This window comes from Mesoplodon bidens (assembly GCF_964165515.1).
Source record: "Mesoplodon bidens genome assembly, chromosome: 17".
In the NCBI taxonomy this organism is placed as follows: Eukaryota; Metazoa; Chordata; class Mammalia; order Artiodactyla; family Ziphiidae; genus Mesoplodon; species Mesoplodon bidens.
Window position 1 is genome coordinate 74,068,261 of NC_138174.1, and position 16,240 is coordinate 74,084,500.

General features: G+C 36.0%; 1 protein-coding gene across 1 annotated transcript in view; it reads left to right on the plus strand.

The window, feature by feature from the left end:
* MYO16 (myosin XVI) overlaps positions 1–16,240 on the plus strand; it is a gene marked incomplete at both ends in the record, with an annotated part of 422,412 nt that overhangs the window by 69,059 nt on the left and 337,113 nt on the right. Inside the window, one exon of the mRNA XM_081214708.1 lies at positions 3,170–3,313. Coding sequence (XP_081070834.1) covers positions 3,170–3,313 — 144 coding nt within the window. The remainder of the gene's footprint in view (positions 1–3,169; positions 3,314–16,240) is intronic.

Below are 16,240 nucleotides of genomic sequence, written 5' to 3' on the forward strand. Positions count from 1 at the left end.
TGGTTAATCCAAATTGACTGTGTAAATCCTGTTGCTTCTCCTCCCCCCAGAGCTGCCAGGCAGTGCAGAAATACATAGTTTTTAATATTAGAACTATGCCTGGCACATGGTATCCACTCAATAAATGAACCTGCATCAAACTGGTTGTTGTCCTAGTACCTCTTTGCTGGTCTCCTCTGTCCCAAAGGCTTTGTAATCAACACAGAGGAAGGAAAATAGATACTGAAAATAGATAATCATCGAGAAAACTTATGTTACAGTAGATCTGACTCCAGTTTAAAAAAAAAAAACTGGCAACAGATAATTTACATTTGTGAACCATAGGATTTGGAGTGTGAGCGCAGTGTATATCGAATTTTTGATTTTCTGAGGGTAGATTTCAGGGTTGTTCAGGACATGCTGCTCCTTAGCCAACCAGAACTAAAACATATAAAATACCCCTTATGATAATGTGGAGGGAAAAGGCAACACATTTGAAGTTTAAAATTGTCTTTGTTTGTGATTTGGTTTCTATAGTTTTCAGAGTCTTTGGGGCTGAATCAATAATTCACATTGTAGTGGGTTTTTGTACGTTGAGAAATATCACCTTTGTTTACAAACTTAAAAATGAGTGAAAGGATGCATTGCCAGAGAAATTGTGAACTACTGAGCTGGTGTTGAAAGTGTAAGTGGTCACTTTCTAACCCTGGTCAATTCCATGAACGTCTCAGAGGAAGGAGCTATCGGCCATGTTGTTTTCTAAGTGTACCCTAAGAGGCAGAATGGAATATTCTGGTCACAGATGGGGACTGCAGAATTTAATAATTCAGCATGGAGCTAATCTTGGTCATGAGGAATGGGCAACTAAAGTACAATGTAGGTGAAGATTCCTGAATACTGGAAGGAAGACATTTTAAACTCTCGTATAGGGTGGGTGACCCAATGTACTTGATGCCTCATTGTTTGGTGGTGCTCAGAAGTGGAGCAAAGACTGTGGTCATGGTTCCTAAGCCTTTGATGAAGGCTTGGACCAGGTTATGGGAAGAGCATTGTATGTAAGGACAGAGTGAATCTTAGAAAGAAGCACATGAAGGTGAACATGCAGTGATTCTAGAAGAATCAATGATAAGCTGAGAAAATAACCCAGCTTCTTCAGGGTCCTAGGAAAGACTAAATTTACCTGCACAGGGGAAGGCTCCAGGAGAGATGGTGTTTCCGGAGAGATGGTGTTTCCATAGAGATAGATTTCCATTTAGGTTCTCTGGACATTTCTAGATGAAGAACGTTTACTTGAAATGGACTGTTCCAGAGATCCAGTGGAAGGAAGAGTGTGTGGACATGAGGTGCCTGGGAGGCAGGTTGGTCAAGGGGCTTCAAAATTCAGGACAGGCTTCATGGCGTGTGCCTTGTAATTAGAAGGGCTCAAGCTTGCTTTCAGGCTCTGCTGTCGCCATCTTTAAATTCTTAGGAATATTTGAATAAAGGGCCCTCTATTTTCATTTTGCATAAATTATGTAGCTAGTCCTGCTTGGCACTTCAAGAAGGAGATGACAGTGACAGGAGGAGCTGGGGACTTGTCTCCAGGTGGAAATAACTGATGTTGTCTGAGTTCCATTGAGGGTGACAGAGTGGGGCCTCAGCCATTCTTATGGTTCCATAAAGTGTCCCCAGAAATTGCTACACATGGTGAAAAACTACCTGAATTGGGAGGAAGATTTTCTAGCTTGATGAAAATTCTTTCTTGGTAGAATGAAGTTTACTATATAGCAATAATACTGTAAGAACATTGTACCAGGAATATTTAGCCATCATCATCTTTGCAGACAAGTGTGATTAGAAGGTACTTATTGCTGTCAAATTATTATTCACGATCCTCTGAATGTGAATCTAAACCTTACGTCACTTGAGAGGTCAGGTATCACTTTAAACACGGTATCTAATTAACTATGTTTTGGTAAAAGACTGAAAGCTAAACCTTAGGTATTTTTGAATCATCAGTGTGGATTTCTGTCGTGCAGGTTGAGGACATCTTGACAGGCACAGAAGGACGAGGTCACATCCGGTTTGATTATGCAGGAAGCTATCAAAACGAAAAAGAGAGAAGAATAGGAATTACCTGCATATGAATTTCCTAAAAGAAATTGGGTCCAGGCCCCAAATTCTAAAATGGATGTATTAGCTTTTATTCTCTGGTCCTCACCTTATCAGTCTTTGTACCCAAACCTGCAGTGAGTGTGGATGGGGTCATGGTTCACATAATCAGGCCCTAATGGTAGGGACGATTTGTTATTGCTACACATGACATGGAACATCAGATACACAAATATCTTAGTTCAAAACTGAAACTAATCCTTCAAAGTTCATGTGTTTGCCGTTGCCCCAAGTGCTTTCATGTGTCCCAAAAATGGCACCCCTCAGATCTTCTTCCATATGGAATGTGCACCATGATTTTGCATTGTCCTTTTTGTACATTCTTGATAGTACCAGAGAATGAAGAAAGATATGGAGATTCTTCAATGACTGTGTTATAATTGTGAACCACAATTCATGTATCTTTTTTTAAGTTGAAGTATAGTTGATGTACAATATTATATAAGTTATAGGTGTGCAGTATAGTGATTCATAGTTTTTAAAGGTTATACTCCCTTTATAGTTATTATAAAATATTGACAAATTTCAAATCTTTTGCCTATTTTTTAAAATTGGGCTGTTTCCTAAGGACTAATTATAAAGGAAATTAAATAATAATAAAAACATACATGTATCTCTGTAGTACCCATTTCCTGTGCTGTCAGTCTGAGGGGTTATCAGTCAGTCTGAAGTTTTCCCACAACTCACTGAGGCTCTGTTCATTTATTTCATCATTTTTCTCTTTGTGTTTCATTTTGTGTAATTTATATTACTGCCTTCAAATGACTAATCTTGTCTTCTATAATATCTAGTCTATTTTTCTTTCCACTGTCCATGAATTCAGTTTTCCTTTCAGTCTTACATATGCTTCTTTCCTTGTAGGTTAGTTAGGGAACATGAATATATTCTCCCCAGTTTAGCTCCACCTCCCAAGTTCCAAAATTGGCATTGAATTTGTCTACCTATGGAAAGGAAATTTGGATTAGGTTTATTCCAAATAAACCTATCATAGTTTGTTATCATAGTATACTTTCTTTTATTTCTTTTTTTCTTTTTTCAGTGTGCCCGGTATGATAATGTCTTCATTGCAGAGATCCTGATTGACAGAGGGGCCAATGTCAACCACCAGGACGAAGATTTTTGGACACCAATGCACATTGCCTGTGCATGTGATAACCCTGATGTTGTCCTACTGCTTGTATTAGTAAGTAAAGCAATTCAGTTTATTACCATTTGAAGATTTGATGGCATATAAGAGTCTGCATATTTAACCAATAATACTTCACAATATGTAATACTTCAGGTGAGAAAAAAATGTGTGTATATGTCATCACTTATTTGCCTGGAATTACAAGATAATTTGAGACTAAGGTTGTGGGTCACCACATAGTTCATAAAACAAATTGTGTAGATGTCACACCAAGCTCTATTCCTCTTGCCTTTTTCTTGGAAATTATATGTCTTGATACCTCGCAAGTCAGTGCTAACTAAAATGGTTTGATAATTGTTGTTTTGTCTTTCAATTCGTTCTCCTAATTTTTAGCCAAACTAGGTATATGATAGTAAGGCTATGTGGCTTATATTGAATCTTCTTCTCTTGTTTAAATCTAGCAAAGAAGTGTCTACAACTTTTGTTTACATGAAAGTGAAAACTCTAAGTATAAAAATCACTGGAGTTATTTGTTGTCATTGTCTTGAGTTATAGCTTAGACCCTGACATGGGTCCTCACACATACTATAATTATTTTAGAATTGGGATTCTTTCTGTTTAGTTTATCTCTAACAAAGATTTTAAGAAATTATGCAGGATTTTTTAGAAAGCATACTAGAATATAAGAGTAAGAATGAATGATTTGCTTTTTTTCCCTTTATTAATAAAAATTGCATAATTCCTTAGTGATTTTCTATTATGTGCCTGGCTTTTCACATGAGCCCTCAAAATTTCACATACAAGCAAATTGGTGCTCAAAGATATTAAGCAACTTGCCATAGGTTAAAAACCAAACTATATCTCTGAACTTAAGGTCATTGTCCAAAGTCTGTCCTTTCTCCCCAGGGTCATGCTGCCTGTCTTGACAAATTACCACATACTTGATAGCTAAATACAAGAGAACTTTATTCTCTCACATTTTGGAGGCCAGGAATCTGAAATCAAGGTGTTGGAAAAGCTGTATGCCCTATGTCAGCTCTAGGGAAGAATTCTCCCTTGTTTCTTTCTAGCTCCTATGGATCTCTTGCAGTCCTTGGTGGTCCTTGGTTACAGATGCATCACTCCAGTCTTTGCTTCCATCATCACGTGACCCTCTTCCCTGTGTCTCTGTGTCCAGATACCCGTCTCTTTTCTTTATAAATGCACCAGTCATAGGGCTTAGGGTCCACCTTAACTCAATACCACCTTATCTTACCTTGATCTGCAAAGACCTTATTTCCATAGAAGATCACTCACAGATAGTAGTCTTAGGTCTTGAACATATCTTTTTTTAAAAAACACAATCCCACTACACTGCTTTCGTCCCCCCTTTAAAAATCCTAAGCAGAAGCCTTTTAGGATGAAGACTATGAATGGAGATTTTCTTAATCTTGTAAGAGATTTAATTTGGTCTAGTTTAGTCTAATTTGTCCCTCAAGAATTTGTAAACTTTTTTTGTTTTTATAGTAGAAGTGTATATCACTAGAAATGTGTTCCTTTCAAATCCTGGAAGATGGCAGCTAGAGTAAATAAATAAGGAAAGATAAAGGAAATAAAGACGATTTAGCTTGAAATAGAATCATTTGGGGAGCTAATACTCTACAGGAAAACACATGAAAAAGTACTTAACTCATTTATAAGAACAAATCTTCACTTTATAGAAACTGAGCCTAAGAGGAATTAAACTAACAAGTCAGCACAAAGGCCATGAGATCTACTTAGTATTTGCTTAGTATTAAAGGAAAATTTAAAACACATCTCAGAGGGGAACTATATGGTCTTTTGAGTGATACTATGAAATCATCAACTGTGAACTCTTTGGAATTCTCAGAACTCATAGAACACCAGGCTAGAATTTTTAAGAAATGGCTTGGCCTATAGTAGTTGTTTGAAACTTTTTTTTTGGATAGTTCAACCACTGGATGACTTGGGCGAAGCTGGGCTATAATTATATGAGAATGAGATAGAAAAGTTAGATTCATAGTTTTGTGGTTTTCCTATGTTTTAATTTTTTTTCTGAATATTGGTTGAGAATTCAGAATATTAGTTGAGAGTCACTTTTTCAAGACCCATCTCCATTTATTTTCTCTAAGTAATTATGATTAGTTACACCAAACGTTTGCCAAATTAGGCTTTCTATTTTCATTTCATTCATGCAATTCTCAGGAACCAATATTCATGTGACTGAGCTTGAATTCTTAAAATCCTTCTTCCATTTCCTCAATGTACACTGCTGGATGAAGACTTCCCCTTCTTGAGTTCAGAGAGTTTGTCAGCCCTTAATTTCACTGCCAGCCAAGATTTCCTTCCTTCATTATAGAATATCTGTTTCTTATTTCTGATGGAACAGAGTAAGAGGATCTACCTTCTTTGTAGAGTCTGCCCTGAGTCCTGGTCTAGGCATCTCATAGGATTCTTACAACTTAATATCACAGGGACAGCCAAGAGAAGGGCTCAGTACATGGCAGGGTTGTGATTTCAAGGTGCAGAAGCTATAACTACTTGCAGATGACTCCCCTTCAGCATATAGGGACTGTTGCCAGGAGTAGCATGGGTATCAGAAATACCACTGATAGACTAGAAGTAACAAATAACTTGAACCACCCAGAGGGCAGGAATGAAGCATGTTTATAACCAGAGCTGGGATTAGGGCAGCCCATGAGGACTGGTACCTGGGGTGTCAATATATAAAGTACACTATAATTATAGAAATAAGTTAGACATATAGTGGCAAATTACTTAGGTCTTCCTTGTGACTCTTTGCATAACTGAGGAAATATACATGTGCCTTGTTCCTGTTGAGGTTAAACAGTGTCTTCCAAGGAAAATCAATAAGCACTGGCACCAGTCCCATTTCCCAAAACAGATGCTTAGAAAAATAACAACAATTTGAAGAAGTACTAAATCATTGTCCTGAATGGGGACACCCTCATGTCATTGTCAGACTCAATGATAGCTCCATTTTGATGAGGTGAGTTCTCTACACTCCTTTTTTTGTACTTTTATTGTATTCCCCTATTCTTTGCCATTTCCCCCCAGTTGCCACTAGGATCGTCAGCATATTGCCTGAGCTCCTTTTTCTTTCACCTTATCATGTATGTTGTGCTTGTTTAAATACGATTTACTTTTCCCTTTGTTCTCGTATGACACAGTTTCTGTAACTCCTATTTGTTCCCCTGGCAGTAACTGAATTTTTTTAATGGCCAGTTGCCTTTATAATAAATATCTCTTCTGCTTAGAACAATTTGATTTATATTCATTAATTCTTTATCTAGCTTATATCAGTGGTGTTCATTAGGGAGCTCTAAGTTAGGCATTAACTAAATTATTAGCTTCCAGCAAGTCACAGAAGTAACTAGCTGGTGCATACATGGCTATTTGTTAAAACAGTGCCAGCACTTTATAGAGACTCAATGTATATATATCAATACTTGCTGAATACATACACAAATGACTGAAAGAATGGCAGGCCAATTTTTGGAAGTCAGCCTGAATTTAATATTGCTGTTATTAACTCATGTTATATCTAAAAAAACAAAACCTGTCTTATAGCCACATTCATCTTCTTACATATTCTAGAATTCTTCATCCTACTCATCCTACATGTGTATTTAGAAGTGCTTGCTTCAACACACATGATCTCAATGTCAGGTGATACTGCTTTTCTTTAGGCAGAATTGAGAGCTAGAAACTGGATTTACTTCGTGTATAAACATAGAATTAAATCTATAATTGTCAGGTTATTAACATTTTCATGTCTGCAATGCCCTATTTCTCACACCATAGAATAACCCAACCTCATATGCAGAGTTATATATCTGCCCGTTGCTGTTATTCATTTACTGATGACCATCTTTAATCATTAACTAATATTTATTGATCACCAACTATCTTTAACATAATTCCTGCCGTCAAGGAAGTTACTGTTTGTTCATTCATTCATTCATTCAGCAAATATTTATTGAGTGACTACTATGTTCTGGGTGCTACACAGTGAATAATAAGACATTTTACATTATTTTACATTCTAGAACAATGACAAAAACAAACCAAAGCAAGTAAAAAAAAAAGTACATGTAACCACTGAGAAACTTGACTAATGGATTCAGCAAATCTGAGTAGCCTCATTACCACCATGTCATAACTAGCCCACCATCCATCCATAGAAATAATTTGCTTTCAAATAAATGTGGGTGAAGTACATCATCATAAAAATTGTAATTACTATAGAAATATGTTCCTGCTAACAACCTCAAAAGAAAGATTTATTTTACTTCCAGAACTAAATGCCATTGTACGTTGTTTAGTGCTGCATGTCCAGTCTTCTTTCCATTTTCCAAATTGATGAGTAAGGGACACTGTGCACTTACATATTTGAGTGCTTTCTGTTCTGCACTGAGCGGGTCAGCAGTGAATAAAATAAGCACAAATCCCTGCCTCTTTGGAGCTTACATTCTACTGGGGAGAAACAGGAAAAAACACCTAAGTGGATGAAGTATACAACGTGTCAACTAAAGGGAAATGTTGGAGGGGCAAGGTGAGGGGAGTAGAGAGTCTTAATGGATGTCCTGGTGGAGAGGTGACATTTGAGCTGTGATCCTCGTGGACTGTGGGTGCATCGTGGGCTGGACAGAGGCAACAAGTGAGGGCAAGCTGTGGAGCAGTGGCTTGTGTTAGAAGAAGAGCAAAGGAGACCCAGGCAGCTCTTTCATTGAGTGGATGTGGGCAGGGCGGGATAAGAAGTCAGAGAGGCAACAGGACCTCATCAAGCCCGTTGTTGGACATTAGAATTTACTTTTACCCCAGGTGATGAGGGGGCCTGTGGAGGCTTTTGAGTGGAGAGGTGATGTGATATGACATCTATTTAAAAATATCCACTCTGGCTGCTCTGTTGAAAATACACAAAGGAGGTGGGGGGAACTGTTAGGGGAAACTGTCCCACTGTCCGAGCCAGACATGGTGCAGGTGGTGAGAAGTGACCGACATGTGGAAGTATCTGGAAGGTCTAGTTGTCAGTATTTGGCGTGGGATTGGATTTGGGGCTTGAGAAAAAGAGCAGGAGTCAGGGAGGGCTTCCACTTTGTTGGCCTGAGAACTGCAGGGTTGGAATCTGTGTTTGCTGAAATGGAAAAGGTGTTTAGAATAGAGTGAGGAGTATGGGGTTATGTTTAAAAAGGAATGAAAAATGTATCTGAATCACATTTTTTTCAAGTTCTTCAGGAAAGCATTATCTGTAGAAATTTTCATTGATTTGCAAGGTAATTGTTTATTGTGAGTTTTTGTTAAGTGGAGATGTATATGTGCGTCACCATCATATAGTAAACGGCATTAGATCATTGCTATTTTAATTGAATCACAAATGGTTTCATGTTTTGGAGTAGACATAGCTACTGTGAATGTTGTCAGTACTTTTGCCAGATCTACAAAATTCTAGCAGATATTAATAATTAACTTTTATACAGCCCTCCCTATATGATGAGTGTTTTTCTACATGCTTTATAATTATTAATTCACTTAGTCCTCACAGAATCCTATTATATGTATGTGCTAGCTTTTTCCGCTTTTACTTTTTATAGGTGAGGCAACTTAGTGAGACTAGTCTACGTGCTGAAAGCCAGTTGATAGTGGTAGAGGCAAAATTTGATCCCATAAAGGCCAGCTTCAGAACCTGGACCCTGACCAGTCTGATGTGCTGCCATATTACTTATGACAGAATTCATATGGAGCTACAAGTCCCCAAAATGGACAAATAAGGTCATTATTTCTATTGCAATATTATACATTTCCCATTAAAACACAGTTTTCTAACTTGAATACTTAGACTATGGGAGGAAAGTTAAGAAATATTATGATACATTGTAATACATTATTTGTGGTGGTTCTGTTCTATAAAATCATCACAGACACTGACTTAGTGAATACAAGACCAGGCTCCTAGGGGACTTACAGTGTTAGGTTCCTGTGTGCCTCTGCTCACAACATGTTCATCAACAGATCTGTACAGCTTAATTTTATTACAACTGTATTTTTAACACAAGCTTTATTTTTTGTGTGTTTCTGTTTAAAGACACATAATTTAATATATGTTGTCGACTCATAAACATTGAACTCACAGCAGTAACACTATAACTCGGGCCTGAAAAAAGCTTATACAATGCACATATTTTCTATTAAGGCTCATCACAGCCTCATTGCCCATGGAAACACTAGACAGCACTTCTGCACTATGGTTGGGGACCACTTGAAACAGTGAAATCACCAAGAAAAAGCTCAAACACGTGAAAAATGGCACTGAGTAGACTGCAGTAAGACCATTTTTTTACACTATGAGAGCTGGAACAAGAAGGCAGAGCATGGCCTCGTGGGACCTCAGCTTTGAATGTGCACCTTGGGTGGCTAGAATTTTCCACCACTCTGTGCATATGCACGGATGACCAGCAAAGTACCATCAGTGTTGATTTGGGATTACAAATTACTTCTAGCAAGTAGGCAAGTTCACAAATATAAAATCCATGAGCAATGAGGATTGACTGCATTTATTACTAAGTAAAACAATTGACCATTTTTAGGATTTTAATTGTGAAATATAAACCATCTAAACCCAGTGTATTTTAGGAATTGGGGTGGCTCAAAAAATGATGGATTTCTACGGTATATTTTCAAAATTTAGACTTTTTAGTACCATTATTATTTTCACAGTTTCCATCACATAGTTGAACAGGGTTTTGCAGTTTCCTAGAAATTTTATAGGTAGCTCACTGAGTATGTGGAGCACATATATGACAAAAGCAATGTACTTAATATATTATCCCTATTTTTGCATAAAGAAATCTGATATCAGAGAGGTTATGTAGTAGAATAAAATCTCAAATCTAAATGTTTTCATTCCCAGTAAAATATTTTACTACATTATTATTTTTATATTTAATGTAGAATTACATATTCATATAATTCTATATAATATGCATTCTATTAAACAAAATTTGACCACAGAATTTTCACTTACCTTATTTTATTGAATATTTGAGTATCTCACATATGTAAGTTTTTAAATTTTTCATTCTACATTATCCAGTTTTTAAAATATTTTCTAACCAATGTCATATTTGAACACCAATGCTCTATAACTCAAAATTTGTTAGAGTATTTTTTTTAATAATTCTATAGTAATTTGCTATTTCTCAGACTTTAAGAAACTTTTCTGTTATCCAAGAGGAAATCACAAAAGCTGAAAAGTGATTAACTCAAACCAGTCTTTTTAAAATTTTGACTTCCTATTTATTTCAACATGGTCGTAATATATGAAATATATACATATGTGTGTGTGTATATATACATATATATATATTTCTGGCATGTTGTATCAGTGCATCTATGCCTTGAATCAATACTTGTAAATATCAAAATCTGCTCAATCACTTGCCTGCGGAGAGAGAAACAATAGACTTTTCTTTGCTATTTTGTACCATGTGATTTAACAGAGAATGGCTTCTTAATAGCATTGCTCAATTTTCACTTATTTACTGATATGACTTTGGATTACAGGGTTACATTTATCTGTGGCATGCTAGATCTGAATTTTCACATTTAATTTTCCATTGTGGCCACAGTCGCTAAGCTTCTCTGTCCTGTTAGCAGTTCTAAAGCTGTGACACATCTGCCTGTTTTAACAGCCCATTGCATTTTGAACCATAAGAAACAAATTAATTTTTATATTGGTGTTAATTATTTTAGAAGGAAAATAATTTATTTGACTAAAACACTGAATGATTCTTCTTTTGGGGGTAAATGATTACCTGTGTTCCTGACTAATCATCTCAGGTTTTTCTCTTTTTTATTGAAAATTTTGGGAGGAAATGCTTTGATACTTCACATGTCTTAGAACTATTTAATAAACATTACTATAAAGGGTATCTATTATACATAATGTCAAAAATGGCTAATAAATAACTGAAGGATAAAATGTTATTTAATTGTTTTATTTTTTTAAGGGGTGACAGGGAATGGTGAATTGCTGACTTATTAATATTACATATGACCAGGAGATCTTTTAAGATATTTTCACTCCCTGAAATCAGAATGTGTAGGAGGAGATATTAGCAAATCAATAGTCGTTTACTAAGTAATGTTAATACTATCATTGTTTCACTTCAGTAACAACGGAATGATTACTTGAAATTGCAGTGAATGTTTTCTTCATCCTTGGCCTTTTGTGGTTGAACATCTGATGTTAGTAATTTCTCTGCCTGTTGGATGGAGTGTGTCATGCTCTGTGTTTAATGGGCAGAGTGGGACTAGATCATTTTAATGGGTGCTGCAGGCGACTGACTGCTGGAACCTAGCAATTCTGCCATAAATGAAATAGCAAATGATGTTTCAAAAACACATATTGCTCACTTTGTGTCAGGTGGCCAAGTTGATAGATCATCATTAAATTGTTCCAAAATTTCACTCATTCATTGCTTAGACTGTTTCCGGCTTAAATCCTAGTATAAAAATTTTTATATTGTTTAGTTCTAAATTACCCTTTCCATCACTTTGATTTGTTAAATATTAGAACACAGGGTACCCTGCTATTTCAGAACGTTATATTCCTCCCCAGAAAATAAGCTAAAACTGAATAGTTCAAGGTAAGTCTGATTTTCCCATAGGAACTGTGGCAGAACACCTGGGCATCACTCAACTTTTTATGTAAATGATGACATGCATGCCGTATTTAATCTTTTCTTCAGATGTTGGTCTTGCCTTCAACTTCTCTGAGAAGATTGAGGTCTTCGGGCTTGAATGCCTTCAACTTCCTACTAAAAACTATTGATTTTTTTCCCTATATATATTCACTGGCTTTCTTCTATCCTTAAAGAGGTGTTTGTTCTCCTTTATAAGCTAACTCCTTCTACATCCTCTTTAGATTCTGCTACTTGTCCCTTCTCCAAAGATTTCTCCTTCATCAGTTATTGTGCTTTCATTTTTGTAGTCATTCCTGTATCCTTTTCCTTTAAATTAATTCATGGTTATGTTCTAGTGATTTCCATTAGTTAAAAAATAAGAAGAAAAAAGCCTGATCAAACTTCTGTCCTCAGATTTTCACCCTGTTGTCCTCTCATGTTCATAGTCAAACTTCTCTGAAGGACAGTATACTTTTTCTGACCCCAATTTATGGCCCCTGTCGCCCCATCCAGACAGTCTGGTCTCTCTTCACTCAGACTCCTCAAAATGGCCCTTTGCCGAGAATACTTTGACATCTTTGTGATGAGGTCAGTGGACACATTTCATGGTTTATCCTACTTAATGTATCTCACTAGGTCTAAAGGCAAGTTTGTCAAGAAAGGAAATGGGGTAAATGTCCAATTTTTTACCCAAGGTTATATTTTTGGGGCTAATCGGAGTAAGAATTTGAAGGAAGCTACTCTGGCTTCTAAGCCCTCTTAGTGACCATTGAACATTGAGAGGGTTTTTTTTTTTACTTTTTTTCAGCTTTATTGAGGTGTAATTGACAAATAAAACTGTATATATTTTACAACGTGATGATTTGGTATATTTTGTTAAATGGTTACAACAATCAGGTAAATTAACACCTCCATCACCTCACAGAGTTAATATTAATTTTTTTTTGGAGTGAGAATGCTTAAGATCTACTCTCTTAGCAAAATTCAGGTGTATAATACAATATTATGAACTGTGGTCACCATGCTGTACATTAGATCCCTAGAACTTACCCATCTTATAAGTCAAAGTTGGGATCCTTCCAGCAGCATCTCCCGTCTTCCCCGCCCTCCAGCTCCTGGTAACCACCATTCTACTTTCTGTTTCTGTGAGTCCACCTCTTTTTGTTGTTGTTGTTCTTAAGTCGTGTTTTTTTAACCTATTGCTACCTAAACTTTCCCATCACTAAAATCGACGATAAAAATTCATCCTGTCTACGGTGAAAATGCTTACTCCTTATTCACAGTGATTAACACCATAAAAGTAGATTTCAGAAAACAAGCAATAAAGTGTCGTTCGAAAAACGCATGTGGAGGATTTCTGGTTTCAGTTCAGACATGCTCAGACTGCTGTCCTTGCAATAAGAAAAAAGTTGAACCAATTGAAAATCAGTAATTTTTTCTTGGACCCATCAGAGAGTTGAAGTTTCGGGGAAAATCCTATCAACCTCAAAATCCAGGAGACAGGTGAATCCAGCCAGTCAGAGCTAAGATTTGGTGCTGGATCGGAAGTCGCAGGGGGCATAATGTTTTTTTCTTTTCCTGAAAAATATTCCACACCAAGTTTTCTTATAAAAGGTCCCCACAAAACTATTTATCACATAGGATGATATCTATTTGTTAGTAGGGTGGACAGATTCTTACAAAGGGTAGACTTAATTTCATGAAGTAGTGATAAAGACGGGAATCTTAAAATTCCTGTGGGAACTTTATAAGTGCAAATGTTATAGCCATTCTGAACCAGAAGAAATTGTAAAAGAGATTTCATTAGGCCACTGCTCAGTGACATTTAAGAGAGCATGTGCTGTTAAAGCTTAATCTGAGGTGGAGATTTCCATTTTATTTGAAAAAAAATGTGATTTTGTAGAGGAAAATAATTTTGTAAAGCAGTGTTCAATCTGGGGTTCTAAAATAAATACATCTGTCATTAAATTCATTAAAACACTAAATTACATCAAACAGTTAAATACATCAAAAAGGTTGATATAAGGGGTGTAAGAAATGGGACAGTACACCAATACTGTCAAATAACTGAAATAAACAATAAAAGAGGCTTAGCAACAATGATACATAATCTTGCTTTTTTGGAAGGTTATATGTTTTGTATTAGTTAAATAGTCTTTCTCTTTGGAGTTATTTCTTTTCCAGAATGGCTTTATTGAATCATCCCTTAACCAAAAATATTAGGAGGTTTCTACAAGAGATCTACTCTTTGTAATATCTTTAACTCATATATATAGTCAAGGAAGCAAAATGGATTTTGAAGTAGATATCAGTAAAAAGCAGGATCCTGGAAATTCATTAGCTTCTTAAATTCTAAGGCAATATAGAAACTATCAGTCTGCTACTGTAGCCTGCCTACACTCTTAAATTACCTTTCTGAAAATGAGTCCTCTTTGGGCCATCAGAACAAACCTGTAAAGTGATAATTCACTGGAAAAGAATCAGGCTCTCCATCAACTTGCACAAGGGTAATAAGAGTCACCTCCTTTTAAATTTAGCCACCTGAATGGTTACTACAAAATATATTCAAAAACGAGAAGCTATATTTTGAGAGCTGCAGAGCTTATGTAGTTGATGAAGTCTGTGTATTGGTGTGACAGGCATCACATCATCTTCTTGGACAGTAAATGTATTTATATTATAAATAATCTTACGTGCAAATATCAACAGGGATTCCTTGTGAAAGTCAACGTGTCCTGTTAGAGCTGTGCTGTCACACCCCTCCCTGGTGTAGCATAAAGAAGAAGTAAAGAAAATATCTAAGAACTTCCTTAGGGAAGGAAACAAGTATTTACAAGCTGGACCTAGTCAATCAGAAAGAATAAATTCCTGATAGGTTGTTGATGTAAATAGCTCTGTCTGATGGAAAGCTGCACTGACACACTGAACACTGTTTTGAGTGTGGACAAAACTGCTAGTAAAGGCTTTGACCATGGTGGTCACAAACATAAGTTTCAATAGAGCAAGAATTTTAAAGGCTTAAGGTGGAAGAAAACAGTACAAGGAATGGTTCCTTGGTCTTAAAGTAGGCGTAAAGCATCATGGCAAAGATTTGAGCGTCAGAACCTCAAGTATAAGCCCTGACTAGTTCTCTCACTAGTTATGTGACTTCGGTAAGTACTTCATTACAAATAAACTCCAAAAAAGTGGGAACTTTTTTCATGGTTCTGACCACAGTTCCTCCTGCAGTGGCAGTGGGCTATCACGTAAATTACTTAAAAGTTATTTTTGAAGAACGCCTGGATTTTTCAATTCAGTACTGCTCAATTCTCTCTTTTAACTTTATTTTTGCCACTTTTATCATGACTGTCAACATGTATTTCCTTAAGTTACTAAGTGAAGTAGCCCATGGTTAATGACACATCAGGGTATTCAGTATCAATACTGGATAAAAATTTAAAATGGTCTGTTTTGTTAAGATAGATTAAACGTGCAGGAATTTAATCAACCATGGCTGTGATTATGGCACAAAACTTAACATTAGGTTCACAGTCCCTGAAAATGAAGTTTCTCTGGTTTCGAGCATGATTTTTGCTGCTCCCAGGGTTCTCTGATTGCATCTTTTACACAATATGAATTGTTTATACAAGAATATGAAAGACCTGCATTTGCACATATCATACATGTTGACTTTTTGTAACATACTGTTGTCACTAGTCAGCCTTTTCAGAAACTTCCACTGTTGATGACTAAGATTTTTCTTTTCTGACTAATGTCCGATAGAAGAGATACTTACTCTTTAAATACAAAAGCGTAAACTGAAAAATGTGTGTTTCATGGCATTTCTATAATTTTACATAAAATTCTTTGAAGAACAGAAAAATACATACATTTTGTACATCTAATAGCAACATGGGTTTATTAAGTTTGGGAAATACAGACCACCATCTGTGCTCAAGGTCTAAGGAAAACTTTCGTAGGTTTACCCTGTTTGATTATTTATGCTCCCATTTTTTGGTAAATTGTACTCCCTCTTTTCAAGTGTTTTTCACGATAAATATTTTTAATCTATATTTTAATTAAGATAATTTTAAAAATCTAATAATTTACATTAGTATTATAAAGCATTTAATTTGACTTCTGAATATCTTTTTGGTAAGATGTTTTCTTTTTCTGATTACATAAATAATTCATATTTGTTTTACAAGCATTGGAAAATACAGAAAAAAAAGAAGTCACTCATTAGCCTACTGGTCAGAGAAAAATCGGTGGTAACATTTTGATGATGTCCTAGGTG